General features: G+C 39.9%; 1 protein-coding gene across 1 annotated transcript; it reads left to right on the top strand.

Annotated features, from left to right (window-relative positions):
- Positions 1-299: 299 nt before the first annotated feature.
- LOC109936940 (stimulated by retinoic acid gene 8 protein-like) lies at positions 300-17396 on the top strand. Its single transcript, XM_020535550.1, is given in 6 exon segments — positions 300-462; positions 1402-1518; positions 7319-7400; positions 12673-12825; positions 14382-14667; positions 17304-17396. Coding segments are annotated over 6 exon segments (894 nt in total).
- The last annotated feature ends 1013 nt before the right edge of the window (positions 17397-18409 follow it).

Below are 18409 nucleotides of genomic sequence, written 5' to 3'. Positions count from 1 at the left end.
CTGACAGGACACTGGCGTCTGTGCTGTTATTTCAGATTCTGTGTTATTTCAAATAAGATATGTTGATTAAATCACTCACTTCAGATTCTTTATAATCTACTTAAATAGATAACAGAGTCCTCTGAATAATTTAATTAGATAAGATCTCATTGAGAAATATCATCAATTCATGTATCTCAATATTTCATAGGACAGTATGACAGAATGTATTTGCGCAAGTCTAATCTGTGAAATAGATAGATCTGCTAGTCACATTTAAAGATTACACATCTCTGTATATGTCTTGGTTTCAGATTTAAATGGAGAGCTCCGGAGAATGCACTAGCCCTTACACAGATGCTAGCCCTAGCTTTTTGGCAATGCTTCAGGAAGTGGAGCCTCGGGTGGCTCGTCGTCGCCTTTCTCAAGCCCGACACCGTGCAAAGCTGGCAGGGCTTTTCAATCATCTACGAGACACAGTATGTCCTCAGTCCAAAAGGACCAAGAGGACCACTTCAAAAGTAAGAGAGGTTTGAGCATCAGTTTAAAAACAAAATACTGCTTATGCTGGAATTCTGAAGTAAAAACTGGAATACTCTGCTGCTCCGATAGTAACTGGAGAAAAAATCAGAATTCACGTTTCAACTCAATGACTTTTCATCAGAAATGCTTTTTTGATAATTGAGCAACAGTGGTGTGGCCCTTGAGATAATCAAATATGATCTGGTTTATAACCAAAATAGAAATTGCTGGAAAAACTCAGCAGATCTGCAGCATCTGTAAGCAGAAAGCAAAGGCAACATTTTGCGTCCATCAGATGAAGGGTCACTGGACATGTATTGTTGACTTTGCTTCTACTCCACAGATACTGCCAGATCTGCTGAGTTTCTCTGGCAATTTCTGTTTTTGTTTCAGATTTCCATCATCCACAGTTCTTTGTTTTCTTTTTGTGATCTGCTGTGTGTAGCATGTCATGCACGAGGTAAAAGGTTCTCAAGGAAGCATCAGAAGATAACATCCATATTTTCAATTATGTATCAACAAACTGTTATTTGAATTGAAATCTTGTTTATATTACAAAATTTGGAGTTATATATGTCTCAGTCTTTGTTGTATAATATGTTGCATTTTCTCTTTTAAGATAGAGATGAAATATAGTAAATTTTGAAAACAATATGAAATGAATTACATTGTATCTATCTCATTTTATGCCTATAAAGCCTGCTATCTTCCTTTGATCTGAATGTATAGAAATAGGTAAATTGTACAGCATCAGAATTGTTCCCCTCTTCCTAGTATGTACTGTATAGTAGTTGCCATGAGGAATAAAACATGAGACTTTCTCTTTTACTTTGATTTTAACAAAACAGTTCTTTCATCTGAATTGATACCATAGAATTAAATGACTTTCTTTATGTTAAGACATGGCTAAACATTTAATATAAATTGTATTTTACTTGAAGTGGCAGGTGCTGCGTAAGGCAAAGAATTACATCTTGGACTTAGAAAGAAAGCTAGAAAATTTGCTGAAACTTAAAGGTCAGTATATAAATAGAGTCATAGAGTCATACAGTGCAGAAACAGACCTCTCGGTGCAACCAGTCCATGCCGAACATAATCCCAAACTAAGTTAGTCACACATTCCTGCATTTGGCCCATAGCCCTCCAACATTTCTTTCACATGTGCCTATCCAAATGTCTTTAAACATTGTAACTGCATCCGCATTCACTACTTCCTCTGGAGGTTCACTCCACACAAGAAACCCTCTCTGTTAAAAAAAAGGCCTCTTGTGTCTTTTTTTAAATCTTTCTCCTCTCACCTTAAATATATGCTCTCTAATCTTGAAATTCCCCCATCCTAGGGAGAAGATACCTGCCATTCACCTTATGCAGAAGTATCATAATAATTCAGTTTTTAATTTCACATTCCGTGAAATGTCAGCAAGCAAAAAATATAGTCACTGATTTCTGATAATGCTGTGGGTTTAAAATGATACATAAAGTTTAGTTTGGATTAAAAGTTGCCTCTAGAGTGCAGAAGCAAATAGAGAACTGGGTGGAGAAGAAAAAGATTGTGGGATACAAATCCACAAGTGTAATAAGATCCTCTATTTGTTTCCTTTTTCTCACTGAGCAAGCCAGCATTTAATGATTGGTAACATTTATGGAACAGATCATGTCAAGAGTTGTTTGGTAGCAGCATTCAGTTTTACCCAGCACTAGAGGAAGGGGCTTATTGTAAGCTTTTCGATAGATCACTAAAGATAGTTTGGGAATTACTGAAGAGGATGACCAAAGGTTACAGGCAAGAACTGAGATTGTAAGGGAGTGACATTTTAGGAGTGTTGTAGTTAACTGTTTGGACAGGCAGCTGATCTACACAGATTCTGCACAGCGTACTTAGTGAGGAATCAAGAGCATCTGGATGGCTCTATGCTGTTAGAACTCAGGAAGAATTCCCAGAAATTAGTAGGCAGCTAGGTGTTTAAGTCAGGCCTCAGAAGAAGTCCTAGTGTGTTAGGAAAATGGAAAGGAAGGCTGTGAGAGGCTTAGAAGAAGTATGCAAGCATTATATTTCAATACAGCTGAGAATGTGGGATTTGAAAAGCTTCCCAGCAGTATTGTTTGATGTAACTGAGCAAGATTGGAGCTTAAGGAAAAGAAAATATGAGGCGGGATCAGCTCATTAAAACTGGCTGTTGATGATCGGCTAGAGTAATGCTTGTGAATGAGTGCAGGGGAACCAGGGAGCTGGTAAGGAAAGGAGGGTGAAATTGACCAAAATGGGAGAAGTCATTGAGGCACTCCACAGTGGAGTAGTTCTTGAGATGGAGTTCCAAGGCCAGATCAACAAAAGTGAAGAATTGTGAAATTTAATAAGATTTGATGACCTTCTGCATTCATTAGTGTCTTTATCTCATTTGCTATTTGACATGTGCTGTGAGCTATTCAATCACAGTCTATTGCCATGTTAACCATGTTTTTATTCTGGGTGTTATAAGTAAGTTATACAAGTATTGTAGATTATATTACTGTTCGATTGTTACCTTCTAAGGGAGATGCTGGGTTTGATGAAGGGAGGAGGCTAAATGAGTGTTTATGTAGGGTGTGGGTTTTGAAGGAGGTGAGTGAAGGCCGAGGAGAAATGTGGAGTGAAGGAAATAAAGACAGTAGGATGAATGAGGGAGATGTGGGGCACATTTAACTCCTCCCTTTGCTGCTGCCACAACTGAAGCACTACCTACCCCTCCCACCACTCAACTGAAGGTGAATTTCTCCAGCTCAACAGCCAAAATTAACTTCATCTGTGGTCACTTGAGGCTTCTGGCATTAATATGGGATCACAGAGAAAAAAGTTTGCAAAGGACTTGAAAAGAAGTGGGTAATGACACGGTAAATGTGTTGATCTTGATTTACACAATTCTGCAAAGATTCCATTGGACTAAAAGGTAGCAAATATAACTCCTCCATTCAAGAAGGGAGAAAGGCAGGAAACTGTATGCGAATGTTTATCATGGAGACATTATTAGAATTCATCATTTAGGATGTTATAGCTGGATACTTAGGAAAATTCAAGGTAATCGGGAAGAGTCAGCAAAATCATGTTTAACAGATTAATTGGAGTTCTCTGAAGGAATAACGTGTGCTGGGGATAAAGAGGAGCTGTAGATGTACTGTGCTTGGATTTCCAGAAAGCATATGACACGTGCCACATGAAAGATAATTATGCAAAATAGGAGCTCATGGTGTAGGGGGAAACATATTGACACGGATAGAAGATTGGACTGGATCTTCTTCTGATTGGCAGGATGTGATGAATGGAGTCATGCAGGCGCCTGTGCTGGGCCCTCAGTTTTTTACAATTTATATAAATGACTGATTAGGGGAGTAACATCATGGTAACTGAATTTGCAGATGACAAAGATAATTAGGAAAAGTATGTTGTGAAGAGAATGTAAAGAGGTTGCAGAGGGATACAGATAGGTTGAATGAGTAGGCAAAAATCTTGTCAGATGTAGTATAATTTGGGAAAATGTAAAGTTGTTCACTTTGACAGGAAGAATAAAAAAGCAGATTACTAAAAGAGTCCTGCAGAGGTACAGAGAGATATAATTGGCCTAGTACATGAGTTCGCAAAAACTTACTGTGCAGGTACTGCAACTAATTATGAAGGCTAATAGAATGCTATCCTGTTTTGTGAGAGCAATTGAACATAAAAGTAAGGATATTATGCTTCAGTTATACAGAACATTAGAGAGGTCACTTCCCAAATACTGTGTGCAGTCACCTTGTTTAAGGAAGGATGTAGGTGCGTCGGAGCTGGTTAAGAAGTGATTTACTAGGTTCATACTGGGAATGAGTCAGTTGTCGTGAACGGTTGGACAGACTGGGGCCTGTTTCCTTTGGAGTTTAGAACAGTTGGGGGTGCCTTGATTGAAGTTTACAAGGCATGTAAGAAAGACATTATTAGAATAATTATGGGGAATTTCAGTATGTAGGTGGACTGGGAAAATCAGATTGCTAGTGGATCCCAAGAAAAGAAATTTGTGGAATGTCTAGGACTTGTTATTTTTGGAGTAGCTTGTGGTAGATCTTACTAGAGACAGATATTTCTGAATTTAGTGATGTGTAATTAGGCAGACTTGATTAACGTCAAGGAACCCCTTGGGGACAGTGACCACAATATAATAAAATTTACCTTGCAGTTTGAGAAGGAGAAGCTAGAATCAAATATAACGTTATTACAGTTGAGCAAAAGTAATTAGAAAGACATGAGGGAGGTTCTGGCCAGAGTTGATTGGAAAAGGAGCCTAGTAAGTAAAATGGTGGAGCAGCAAAGGCAGGAGTTTCTGGGGGTAATTTGCGAGGCACAGCAGAAATCCGTCCCAGGGAAGAAGAAACATAATAAGAGGAGGATGAGGCAACCATGGCTGACAAGGGTAGTCATGACATTGTAAAAATAAAAGAAAAAATATACAATGTGAAAAGGTTTAGTGGGAAGCCTTTAAAAACTAGTAGAGGATAACAAAAAAAGGGGGAGAATATGAAATATGAGGGTAAGCTAGCTAATAATATAAAAGAAGATGGCAAAAGTTTTTCTAGATATATAAAAGATAAGAGAGATGCAAGAGTGGAGATTGGACCACTGGAAAATGAGGCTGGAGAAATAATAATGGGGAACAAAGAAATGGCAGAGAAACCAAAGAGGCACTTCGTATCATTCTCCATGTTACAAGATACAAGTAGCATACCAGAACTTCAAGAGAGTCAGGGGGCAGAGGTAAGTGAAGTGGCCATCACTAAAGAGAAGGTACTGGGGAAACTGAAAGGTCTGAATGTGGATAAATCACCCAGACCAGAGGGACTATACCCCAGAGTTCTCAAGAAGATAGCTGAGGAGATTGTGGAGGCATCAGTGGTGATCTTTCAGGAATCACTGGAGACAGGGAGGGTCTAAGAGGACTGGAAAATAGTTAGTGTAAACCCTGATTAACAAGGGAGAGGGGCAGAAGATGGAAAATTCTAGGCCAGTTAGTCTGACCTCAGTTGTTGGTAAAATTTTAGAGTTCATTATTAAGGATGAGATTGCAGAGTGTTTGGAGGTGCATGGTAAAATAGGGCTGAGTTAACACAGCTTTGTCAAGAGGAAGTCATGTCTGACAAATCTGTTAGAATTCTTTGAAGAATTAGCGAACATGTTAGATAAAGGAGAGCCAGTGGATGTGAACTATTTGGATTTCCAGAAGTGCCTTTGACAAGGTGCCATGCTCGAGGCTATTGGATGAGATAAGAATCCATGGAGTTAGGGGTAAGGTACTGGCTTCTATCAAGGATTGGCTGACTGGCAGAAGGCAGAGAGTAGGGATAAAGGGGACTTTTTCAGGATGGCAGTCAGTGATCAGTGGAGCTCTGCAGGGATCAGTGTTGGGTCCACAACTATTCATGTTATACAGTAACAATCTGGACAAAGGAACTGAGGGCATTGTTGCTCAGTTTGCAGACACAAAGATAGGTTGTGTTGAGGAAGCAGAGAGGCAGGAAAAGGACTTGGACAGGCTACAAGAGTGGACAAAGAAGTGTCAGATACAATACAGTGCGGAAAGTATGAGGTCATGCACTTTGTTAGGACGAATAGAAATATAGACTGTTTTCTAAATGGGGAAAGGCTTTGGAAATCTGATGCAGAAAAGGACCTAGGAATCATAGTTCAGGAATTTTTTAAGGTTAACGTGCAGATTCAGTTGATAGTTAGGAAGGCACATGCTATGTAAGCATTAATTTTGAGAGGCTAGAATATAAGAGCAGAGATGTACTGTTGAGCCTGTACAAGGCTCTGGCCTGACAGCATTTGAAATATTGTAAGAAGTGTTAAGCCCTAATCTAAGGAAAGATGTGCTGGCTTTAGACCTGGTACAGAGGAGGTTCACAAGAATGAAGGACTTTGAGGAACAGTTGAGGATTCTGCATCTGTACTCAATGGAGTTGAGAAGGATGAGTGGGGAAATCATTGAAACTCACAGAATACTGAGAGGCCAGGACAGAGTGGAGTAGATGTTTCCACTAGTAGGAGAGACTAGGATCCAAGGGCACAGCCTTAGAGTGTAGAAATGATCTTTTAGAACTGAGATGAAGAGGAATTTCTTTTCAGCTGGAGGATGGTGAATCTGTGGAACTCATTGTCGCAGGGGTCTGTAGAGGCCAAGGTATTGAGAGTATTTAAGACAGAGATAGATATGTTCTTGATTAGTGAGGGAATCAAGGGTTATGGGGAGAAGGCAGGAGAATGGGGTTGAGAAACATAGCAGACCTAATCGAATGGTGGAGCAGTCTCAGTGGGCCGAATGGCCTAATTCTGCTCCTGTTTTGTATGATCTGTATTGCGTTTAAAATCTCCCACAATTATCGCCATGCCTCTCTGACAGCTTCCCATTATTTCTTCCATTATACTCCAGTCGACTGTATTGTTATAGTTAGATGGTATGTCCACCACTCCCACATATATCAGATACATTCATAATTGGAGCAGTACTTACAAAAGGTTTCACTTTTGAGTGGCTAGAGGCATATTTATCACAATCACTGTGCTCTGCATTCTTGACTATGAATGGAGCAAAGCAGTGCTCTCTTACTTTTATGCCTTCAGGACATCTAAAAGTATTGTTATTTCTTTACAGCTCTGGTTTTGTAACTTTCTTATGAAAAGGCTTACATCGGTTCAATTTTTTTAATGCAAGCTTATAGCAATATTTGTTCAATAATGTTTCAAACTGTAGCTAAATAGAACTGCTATGAGCTTCACAAATCTGACTAACTTCTCTGATACCTCACAAAATGACAGAAGCATATCACTTGGAAGATGGCCATCCGTCAAACTTGGAAGAAGTAAAAGAGCAATACATCAATTACTACAAGGAGCATTGGTACAGTATGACAAACATCACAGATGTACTTATTATAGGAATAATTAATTCAGTATGGACACCAAAATACTGCCTTTTCTTCAAATGGGACCATTATTCCAGTTTAATGGTTTGAACTCCCATATGTGCTGTAATCTAAAGGGAGTAAGGCCTCATGGAAATAGAGCTTTTTAACGTTGCCCTGTGAATATGCTTCAAGTTATTTTGGCCCATTATGAACAGCTCATTTTAACAGATGATGTGAACTTCATTATTAATTTTTGATCTTGTCATGTTTGATGATAGTCATAATCATAGCTCTGAATGCAAAATCTCGACTAAATTTGTTTATTTTTGTTATTTTGTGTGTTCCAGTTGGGAATGGCAGTCATTGACATCCGGTTTGAGACAAACTTTTAGTATTTTCACGTTTAGATGGGTGATTAAAGCCCATTGTGGTCATGATATTGGTTGCTTTGTTAACTTTGGTTGATATCAGCATCAGGCACCCATGGTGGATGAGCAGACCAGGAACCTGACAACTGATGGTCTGCCTCTGACCTGCAGGGTTCTTCTTTAAACAGCGATATCAAGTTGTGATGACAATTTAACCATTGACCTGAACAAGAAAGCTCTTCTGGTTTCCTGCTAGACTGAACTAGTCAGAAGAACCATGAAGAGTTAGTTTTAAATTTTCATTACTTTCCTTGCAGGACAAGCGTGCCCTTTCAGTACTCATAAAGAATGTTTAGGCCCTATTTCTCCAGATGCACCCTCTTGCTGTTGCCAGTCAACTTCCTGTGTTATGACTGTGACACCCCCAAATCTCTCCCTCACAATGTAAGTGAGAAAAAGGGATCATTTCATTGCTTCTCCTAGCAGCCTCCTGCCACTAAACATTTTGCTCGTACTCAAGCGGACAACTGATTGGAGCATGTAAATGAAAACCAAGGATTAAATTATCTTGGGTCTGACACATCAGAGGTCAGGGAAGATATTCAGCTCTTATTGAATATCACCCACCTGATTCCTGCCCCAAGTTAAATCAGAACTTTTGTATACTTTACTTGGCTTGTCTTTCAGAGTGCTGCACACCAATATGTGTCTAAAAATTCAGTAATTCCTTTATAATTTTGAAGGCAATGCCATTCAAGAGTTGTCACACTTTAGGAGGAGATTGTTGGGGGAGTTTCAGTTCACATCAATGGCACCTAAAGCAATACATGGCAAATGGATCCCAAAATGTTTCTTTGTGCTGCATGGGGAGGCGTCCACCATTTAGTAGAGGGCCAAGTTGCTTTTGTTTTGAGGGTGGGTTTGTACATCTTAGTGAAAGGATTGTTAGGAGATAGAAAGAAATAAAAAGATATTTACTACTGCCTTTGGTTCTAAAACTGAAATTGTTTTGATCCACTGGAGTGGGTTGGCAACTTGGTGGAGGAGGCATAAAGTTAGGTGCATGACAATGGCACATGCCGTCACTTGTGATTTTACTCTCAGTGGGACAGGTGTGAAATGGCATGCTGGCTCGTGGACCAGTTGAGGTCTTTAAATGGCTTTAATGACCCCTTCTCATGCTGCTGGAAATTTACCTGCAATGGAGGAGCCTGGTGCCAAGTATCCAAGTGGTGGGTGGACTGGTGACCAGACAAGGAGGATGTCTGCTTTTCAGAAACCCTGTGGCTATTGGAGAGCTCCACTCCTTGTCAGCTCAATTCCCTTAATTCCACCGAAGTCTACACAGACTCCTTGACAATAGCTGTTACCCTGATCCTGATGAGATGATGAGCTTACCTTTGTCTGGTTCTACTTCAGGGGATTGCCTTCAATCCAGCAGTGGTCACTGCAGGGTGGGCTAAGCCTTATTTTTAAGCTGTGAGGGCAAGGATACACCCCATCCCCCTTACGCGTCAGGTGGCATAACTTGTAATGGTGTTCAGGTGGGAGACGCACCAGTCAAACTTGGTGTGATCACCTCAGTTACCTAATTGTAGCATCAGGCTGAGTTTGCATTGCTGGCTGGTCTCTGCAGACAGTAGGATCCCTATCATCATTTTATAACTCTACATGGTGTAATCAGCCTTCGGTTCTTCAAGTTAAACTATCCTAAGTGAGAATCTGTACGGAATGGCAGAAGGCTGCCACTGAATACTATTACTATAATTCTAAAAGACAGTCATAGAATGCCAGAGTCCCTGATGCAAAACCCTTAGTGGTGAATATGGGCAGGAGGAGAGATGCCGTGGTCTCACTGGGTTCAAGAGGCCCTTAAGTACAATACTCAGAGGAATTGGGGGACCAATGAGGTCAATTCCTGATTTTTCTAAGGGCCCGACAGCAGTGCCATAAGATGTCAGATTACCCAGGAAAGTGGTCAAAGTCAAAAAATGAATTTTCGTATGATATACGTTACCCACCATAACACCAACATCTCATGTTACATAATGCATTACATTGTTATTAACATTTCTTGGTAGTCAGAACTCACACTGACCTACAGAATTCCATCTTGCTTTTACGCACTTACCAATATCGCTAATATCACATCCACCTCTCATTACCACCATATTCCTCTAGCTATTTAAATATGGCAAGAAAAGCACTGACATTCTTCCCTTTCTCTCATTGGACAAGGGTGGCATACAATTGTCAGGAGCAGAGTACAACTGCTAGAGAAACAAAGAAACTCTTGAATCCTATGGAGGAGATGATTGTCCAAATCAGCCTTACAAAGCTCATGATGCGCACTATCACTGAGAACATTCAGTATGATTGTGTATTCCTATTTTATGCCCCTTCTCAAATCCCAGCATGCATTTATCCTGCTATTTGGCATAATGGACAAGCTGCAAATGGACCTCTTGCTATCCATCTCACCCATCTCTAACCCGCCCAACTGAGTTCTTGCTTTCAAATAAATAAGACCTGCCGTGTAATTTAGCTTAAAGAGAAGCATTGAAAGCAAAACCACGCTATTGATAAAGAGAAACACCCCATTTGCTAAAGCATTCAGAACACCAGCTCAGGTACTGACACCATGCATTCCTGATAGACTCTATAAAGTTGGGATCAATAGGTAGTGAGTCACTGGGCAAGCTGGAATTATGCTGGGGAGAGGATGATTGGTGTGTCAGGCAGACAAGCCACTGCAGAGGACTCAGATGTGAACCTTGATGGGATGGTGTAAAGGAGGTCACTGGTGGTTGCATGCATTAAGGTACTGGGTCCATTGGCAGGTCTGCCTTGTAGTTTCTTATCTCTGTCAAGGAGCATGCAGAGGTTTGGCTCCAACCTTGTGCAGAGTTTGCTCACTTCACCGCCTCTCCATCATCGCCCTATTGTGCTGATGATCCAGAGGCACTGTTACAACTGTTTCCTTACTAATTACTGCCTTTATGTGGACAGGTCTTTTATACCTCTGCTCTCCCTGTTAAGATGCAGCAATTCTCTCAGGCAAACTCAGTAACTCACTCCAAAGTACTTCCAGATAGTTTGCCAAAACAGAAGTTCTTCAGAATCATGTTATCTGCAAATTGTGTGCCTGGCCCTTTGGTAAAGCTGAACATTTGAGCTGAAGTGAGTGAATATTCATTGAATGGACTCTTGTAGTTTGAATTTGGGAAATGGGCATGCACCAGCAGATAGGGCTGCGTGACATATAGGATGTCTTTAATTGGCTTCCTACACACACAGGAGATGCCTGCTCGAACATGCTTCTCAAGATAACGTGCCTTGTGGGCTTCATAGGAAGTGGATGATTGCACAGCTCACAGACCAGGACAGTGTCAGCTTCAGCAATGAGTGGCAATATCACAAATGTATGAAAAGAATTCTAAGAGTTGCATCAATTCAAAAGTGATTGAAATGCTGGTCCATATGACTTGGCAACCCTTGACCTGGAAGGAAGTTATACCAGAAGCTATATCGGTGGCAGTCAGAGGAGCTAGAGGCTGAAGGCACCCATACAGACACAGAAAGCAGACAGAGACAAAAAGAGGGGCATAGTTGATTCTTGTCATGACAAGAAACAAGTCACTTTTAGGAATAGGTCCAGAAGCAGAATCACATTGGACTAGAAATGCTAACTCTGTTCCTCTTTCCACAGAGGCTGCCAGACCTGCTGAGTTTCTCCACAATTTTCTGCGTTTGTGTCAGTTTTTCTGTTTGGGAGAAAAGGAGACTGGAGTTATTGGAGACATTGTAAAGTCTAAAACCTAGAAAGCTGCTTACGTAGCTCAGGGATGTGTGTTTTTCCGGAGTGCCAACTGTAAACTAGGGTGTTATTAGTTGGTCAGTTAAAATGAAACTCTGGAAAGCTACAGCATCAGGGCTGTCATGACTGAGTGATAGAGGATTCAGAGAACTATGTCTGGCTGATAATAATTGAACCTGTAAAATCTGAACGTCAAAGCTATCGTCAGATAGGTCCCTTGACCTATTTTACACAAATAAAAAAATGGCAGATCGTGGAACTGTGTAACTGTGTCTTAGAACAATTGTGCAGGGCGTGATGCAAATGCTTGTGGTGTATAAGATATGTCTTTATTGTGTCAACTATTTAAGGTGAAATGTGCCTTTTTCTGTTTGCCTTTTAAATCATGTTTCATGTTTAATTTGCGTTGACCAATTTGTGTCAAAACGAAGAGAAAATTAAAAAGGTATCTTGTTGGTAATTTCTGCATTTGCAGGGCTTTCAGTAAATTTATTTATTTTGGTATGTGATGTCCCTGGAAGAATCATAACAGTGTATATTGTTTACTTGCTTTTCCTGCTTCCCGGTCTATTTGGATTTAAGTTGGCAGTTTGTGCATCTTGATTATAGTAGATTTAATGAATGAGAACCACCTTAAGCAGTGGGTAACATTTGTTTAATTTAGAGAGAACAATAACGTTGGAACATTGATATAGTGTTAATCAGTATATTGGATGGTGTTGCAATTTCAACAGATGTTACTATGCCTATTGCTACATTAACACGTAACAGGAATACAGCATTCCCACTTAATACAAATATCAGTGATGCTTTAGCCATTGAAGATTATGGTTAAATTCAGGGATTGTGAAGCAGATATTTTGGAACCATAAATCTAGTTTTATCTCTTGAAATATAAGAATCTTCGTAAAAGTACAACTTCTAAAAATTTTGATTGAAAGACAATAATATTCTGATTTTAAATGACAAAATTACAACATTTGGAGAAATTATGTCCCTGAACTTAAGGACTTTTCCATTCTTAACCATATTTTCTCTTTTTTTTCTCTTAATGTCCATGACAATCTTCTGCCTTCACAGTGACCTGGCATCAGCAAACCTACCTGGTCAGACAAGGATGGCGCTTTGGCAATGGCTGAGAGAATACAGAGGCCATCCTGCAGAGAGTGATCTGAAACCAGTTAATTCTCAGACTCCTTTGAAATCTTCAACAGATCTCATAGAATTTGAAGGGTTAGTTTTGCACAGATCATAATATTGTGGAGTGAAAAATAAATACAAGTTAACCAAGTTTCTAGAATCATAGAATCCCTTCCATATGCAAAGAAGCCATTCAGCCCATCGAGCCTACACCGACTCCCCGAACAAGATCCCAGCCAGACCCAACCCTTACCCTATCCCCGTAACCCCCCATTTCCTATGGCTAATCCACCTAGCCTGCACATCCCTAGACACTACGGACAATTTAACATGGCCAATCCACCTAACCTGCACATTTTTGGACTGTGGAGGAAACTGGAGTACCTGGCAGAAACCCATGCAGACATGGGAAGAACATACAAACTCTACACAGATGGTCACTCAAAGCTTTAATCAAACCCGGATCCTTGGTGCTGTGAGGATGCAGTGCTAACCACTGAGTCAGAGTGCCAACTTTTTTTTAAGAAACAGAATCATAGGATCACTACAGTGTAGACAGAGGCCATTCAGCCTATAGGATCTGCACCAACCCTCCGAAGAGCATCCCACCCTTTCCCTGTAACCATGGCTAATCCACCCAGCCTGCACATCCATGCACGCTATGGGTGGGGCAATTTACCATGGCCAATCTACCTAACATGCACATTTTTTGGACTGTGGGAGGAAAGCACAGCACCCGGCAGAAACCCATGCAAGCACGGGAGAACATGCAAACTCCACACAGACTCAATTCCAGAATCAGACCCAGGTCCCTGCCACTGTGAGGCAGCAGTGTTAAACACCTTGTTAGAAAGATTCTTCATGTAGCCTTTCTCTTCCTCTTACCCTACTGGTTCCTGTTTTCAGCAATGCTCTAACAGCAAAGTATTAATAAGATGAGGAAAGGATTCAATTCTTTATCTGTTGCTGGACAAACATGCCACTTTTTGATTAGAATAAGTTCAGATTTTCTGATGTACATAGGCTGACACATCAGTAATTCGCACCATGAGTCATATGGGGAGTACAATTGTTTGTGCAGATTATGCTTTCCTAATATTTCCAAACTCTGAATTTAATCTGGTGTAGCTTCAAATGTCATTGATTTGATTGGTCCTGTCATATGCCTCTTTCCATGTAATCATAAAACCTATTTCACGTTATTTGAATTCCTGGAGCAATGTAAATGTACTTACGTCTTCATAATAATCCCTAATTATCCTGGTAATCTCCCTAATAATAATAATATTGGAACTCCGTGTTGTGCACTGTATTGAGAAACCCTATCATTTGGGAGTTCTGGATGTCTGAATAGCAGTGCAACCCATCACAAAAAAATCAGAGAACACAAGAGTATTAAGTGCAAATTGAGGGTTTATATTCTGACACTGCAGTGTATAGTGTTTTAGTATTAATAGGTTATTTTGGACCAAAGGCAGTGATAACATGATATTTATGATTAAGAACTTCGAATATTATACATGTTCCATAGGTAGAAGTGTCAACCAACTTCTAGGCTTCTCTTTACAGACAAATGCAAAAATTAGACGCTGAAACATGCCAAGTTGTTAGTTTTGAAATGTTTTCCTACTGTATTTTTCTTCTGACAGCTATTTGAATTTTTACAAAGAAACTGTGGACCTTTTAGTGGAGAACAGGATAGTGTCTATGGAACAGATCACCCTCCCCATTGTATCAAAAGCAATTGCACACCTCTGGCAGAACATGTCTGGGGAGAAGAAGACAGACATCTTCAAAAAATGTTCTCAAAGTGTGTGTTTGTCCCTAGGAGAGCAAATCTCCTTGCAGCTCCCTTTACAGATGGACTGTACTATGAGGGACAGAGCTTTAGACAGCCAAGGAGCAAGTGGTTCATCAGAATCCAATCATGATGAGGTACTGTATCAAGAAATTTCTATGCACAACTAATTAAAATAAAATAATTCTACTTATTAGACAAATAAAAGACAAAAGTTTTTCTTTGCCTCTAGTTTTCCAATTCCTATGGAAAATAGAACATAATGTTATGCTGAACAAAATCTATAAAGCATGAGGCATGTCCTCTCACATATAATCTACTTCTCTCTCCCTGTTGTGGATTTGTGTGGCAAAATACCATGGATATTTAAGTCACTTTGTAAAACTGAAGGGTGTTATGCTGTTTGTATTCTTGAAACAAGCAAGGTCCTAAATGTATCCAACCCGCCCAGCAGTCAACATAGTGTCCAACATTAGATGTGATACTCAAAGCAGTTTCCCATGTCTTGCTCGAGGCACCAAGAGATTCGCTGATCTGAGCAAGTCTGAGGTGCAAGGACTGATACCTTTCAGATTGGGTGGCTTCTTTCCATTGCAAATCTTGTCTTCTGCCTACTTCAGACTTAACTTTTTGGGAAATCTAAAAATCCAAGAGTATGGAATCCTGATGTATTTCATGTATCACCCACTTTTCTTGTCCATTATGCCTGGGATTCAAGTGTCCCTAGTCCACTCAGTTAAGGACTGTTGGAACCATGATTCTCTAGAGTAGCTTTGCTAATTAGATAATCTTTTTCTCTGGTATATGCCTGGAGCAACCATTGGCATGCCAATCTGCTGAATCAGTTACTGTGTTGGTCTGGTAGTAGTCATGGAATTAAGTTTTTGTTCGCCTATAATGTTGGGGCAATTTGTAATTCTGCTGTTACTGGCATATAAGCACCATGCAGCTATTTGATTATCATAGCTACCATAAGGCAAGAGGGGTATTACAATTTGCATTTGTATTAGCAGTTTTCTTAGTTAAATATCCCGAATTGCTTCATGGGCATAAATATAAAAATGGATGTCAACAAAGGAGAGGTTATTAGGAGGAAGGAGCAAAAGCTAGGTCAAAGAGATGGATTTTAAGAAAGAAATTGATGGAGGAAAAGGAATTAGTGGGGGTGGGAGGGGACCAGCTAAGTGCTCTGAAACCACAGCTATTAAAGGTAGAGCAAATGATGTACAAAAAACCAGCATCAAGAAACAATGAGTTCAGAAGAGGAGTTGCTGGGCAAAAGAGCTTATAAAGATACATAGACATGCTGCTGTGAAAGGGTTTAACAATGAGAATGAGATATTGAAATTTAAGAACTTGAGGGTAGTAGACAGTGTTAGGTGACCAGCACTTAGTGCAGGTTTAGATACAAAGCAGGGTTTTGTCTGATCTGATATTTACTGTCAATAGGAGGCTGGTAAGATGACCATTGCGATACTTGGGTCCGGAGGTGATATAAACATGGATGAGATATTCAGCAACAGTTGGTTAGGGATGAAGGTGGGAGCTGTAATGGAATATGAAGTAAGCTCTTATTGGGATGTGAAGGACATTTTTTTATTTCTAGGACAAACTTTGAAGGAAATAGTTTTACTGTTAATACAACTGGGCTAGACATAATTATTGGAGGAGCAAAACTTGTAGAAGTAGAGATTGTGTAAGTGATAGACCCTCAGAACAAGAATAACAGTCGTTTATGGCAAAAATCTGTGCATTGACTTTTCTAATGTGACAGGAAGCTGTTGCATTGCAGGTACCACATGGGGTTACTGCTGACCAGGAAACTCTTGCACAGATGTAGTAAATGAGATTTTATAAACGAAATTGCTTACAAAAAAATAAAATCTGCAATAGACATTTTGGATGCAATCTTCCACTTCCTAAAGGTGGAAAGAGGGGATATAATTAAGCGAGTTGGCCCTGGAGAGTAATTTGCCCTTTATTGCTCCTTTAGCAATTAAATACTGAGTAAGAAAGTCTCGAATAATGGTCCATTGGACCTAAAAGAGGAGCCCCTGAATGGCTGGCAGATTCTGGCAACCCAATACAATACTAAGGCATCTGATAGGCAGCATATAGGCCTGTTTTACATATGATTGGCTCTCAATCAGCTGATATGGAGGCGATGTGGTGAGTTATGAGAGCCTTAGAATTTGACTTTGTTTATTCTCAGAATGCATTCTGAGGTCATGGTGAATATCAGGTGAGTTGGCCTGATATGTATAAGTTAAAGAGCAGTGGATAGGGGCCAGGCATGGATTGGCATTAGTTTGATCAAGGGAATTAGCTATTACTCTCCTAACTCTTTGCTTGTATCTAGTAAAGATGGAATAGTGATATAATTTAACTAAGCCCAATACTTTCTCAAGGACAGCTGGGATGGGTATAAAATTCTATACTGCCATAAAATATTCACACTTCATGAACTAAAACAACATTACTTTCTTCCTTACTTGTTTGTCTTTGTCAAGATGCAAAGCAAATTGTCTAATCAACCAGTTGAAAGGAGTACAACCATTTTAATGTGTCGTTGTAACTGGTACCAGTGTTATTTTGGAAATCCACAGTAATAAAAAGATTTGTTTTTATTATTGATTCCCAGCTTTGCAGTATTCAAGGATAAGTCTTTTGCTGAGAATGCCTACAGAATGGTTTAGATGGTCAGACTTTTTATATGATAATGTTTCCTTGCATGCGTAATGAAGGTACTTGACTTTTTTCCTCCTCTTTGCAGATGCTTTTTGAAGATGCATTTGATTTAGCTTCTGGATTCATGGTAAAACCAGAGCTGAATGCTCTAACAGGAATAAAACGGGAAAGCAGGTAACACATTTTCATTTGTTTTTTTATGTCATGTTGAAAATGCTAATGTCATGAAAAACAGTACAAAAAATCCTGAAGAATCATGGACATGTTTAGCAGTAATCAGAATATCTTTGCTTGCTATGTTTGTGACTGTGTAGTTTTGGATTCTGCAACTAACTGCTGTGTTTGATACATATGTGAATCTACATTCCATTGACTGTCTGATACTTGTTACCAATCCAAGGGCTGTAGCAATCAAAAATCCTTGTAAGATTCATCAAACACTGTAATTTCACTCAAATAACCACTTTAATATAATGAGTCCAAATGTACATCAACATTTTCCCCTTCTCACCACCATTCTCCTGTGTCTGGGTCTCTCTCTGTTTTGAAGCTTTGGGTGGGCAGTACTGACAGCAAGCACTGCCTTAGTGATGGTACTGCTGGGTTTAGAAGACCTACCTTTGATTGGCTGGCAGGTCTTGATAGTGGAACATCCACCCCTCCCCTTGGGGTCCTTGATCACTGGGAAAGGCTTTGTGCCTGTCCAGAGCCTGAGTGGCAAAATCCACATTGAACTTTCCATTAGCAAGGTAGCCCCCTGGTGATTTTGTGGCTTTTCATTTTTCACAAACCTTATTTCTTTAAATCAAGGATCAGTCCTCATCCCCACTTTGCTTGGTGGTTAACATGATATTAGTCATTTTTTTCTCAGCTTTGCATAGTATCACCTGTTATGGGTTTTCTTTTATGAATTTCTCAGTCTGACTGAGAATCTTTGAGTCTGCACACCAGCACAACTAGCTGTCTCCTCCTTTATGTCAAGGTGTCAAAACTTTTATCTGACTTTGAATGAGTATCATTTTGAATTTCTGTCTCCACTGCAAGCAGTGGGCCTGTCTCTGGGCTTATACACTTAGTATAAGGGTACATATCTGTGACTCAGAACAGATCATGTAGGTGTCTCCAACCCCCTCTGCAAACTACTTCAGATTACCTTGAATTAAAGGACATAATTAAAAACAGAACCATCTT

Source organism: Rhincodon typus, chromosome 18 (genome assembly GCF_021869965.1).
Source record: "Rhincodon typus isolate 14 chromosome 18, sRhiTyp1.1, whole genome shotgun sequence".
NCBI lineage: Eukaryota > Metazoa > Chordata > Chondrichthyes > Orectolobiformes > Rhincodontidae > Rhincodon > Rhincodon typus.
This window is presented reverse-complemented; position numbering and strand designations above follow the sequence as displayed.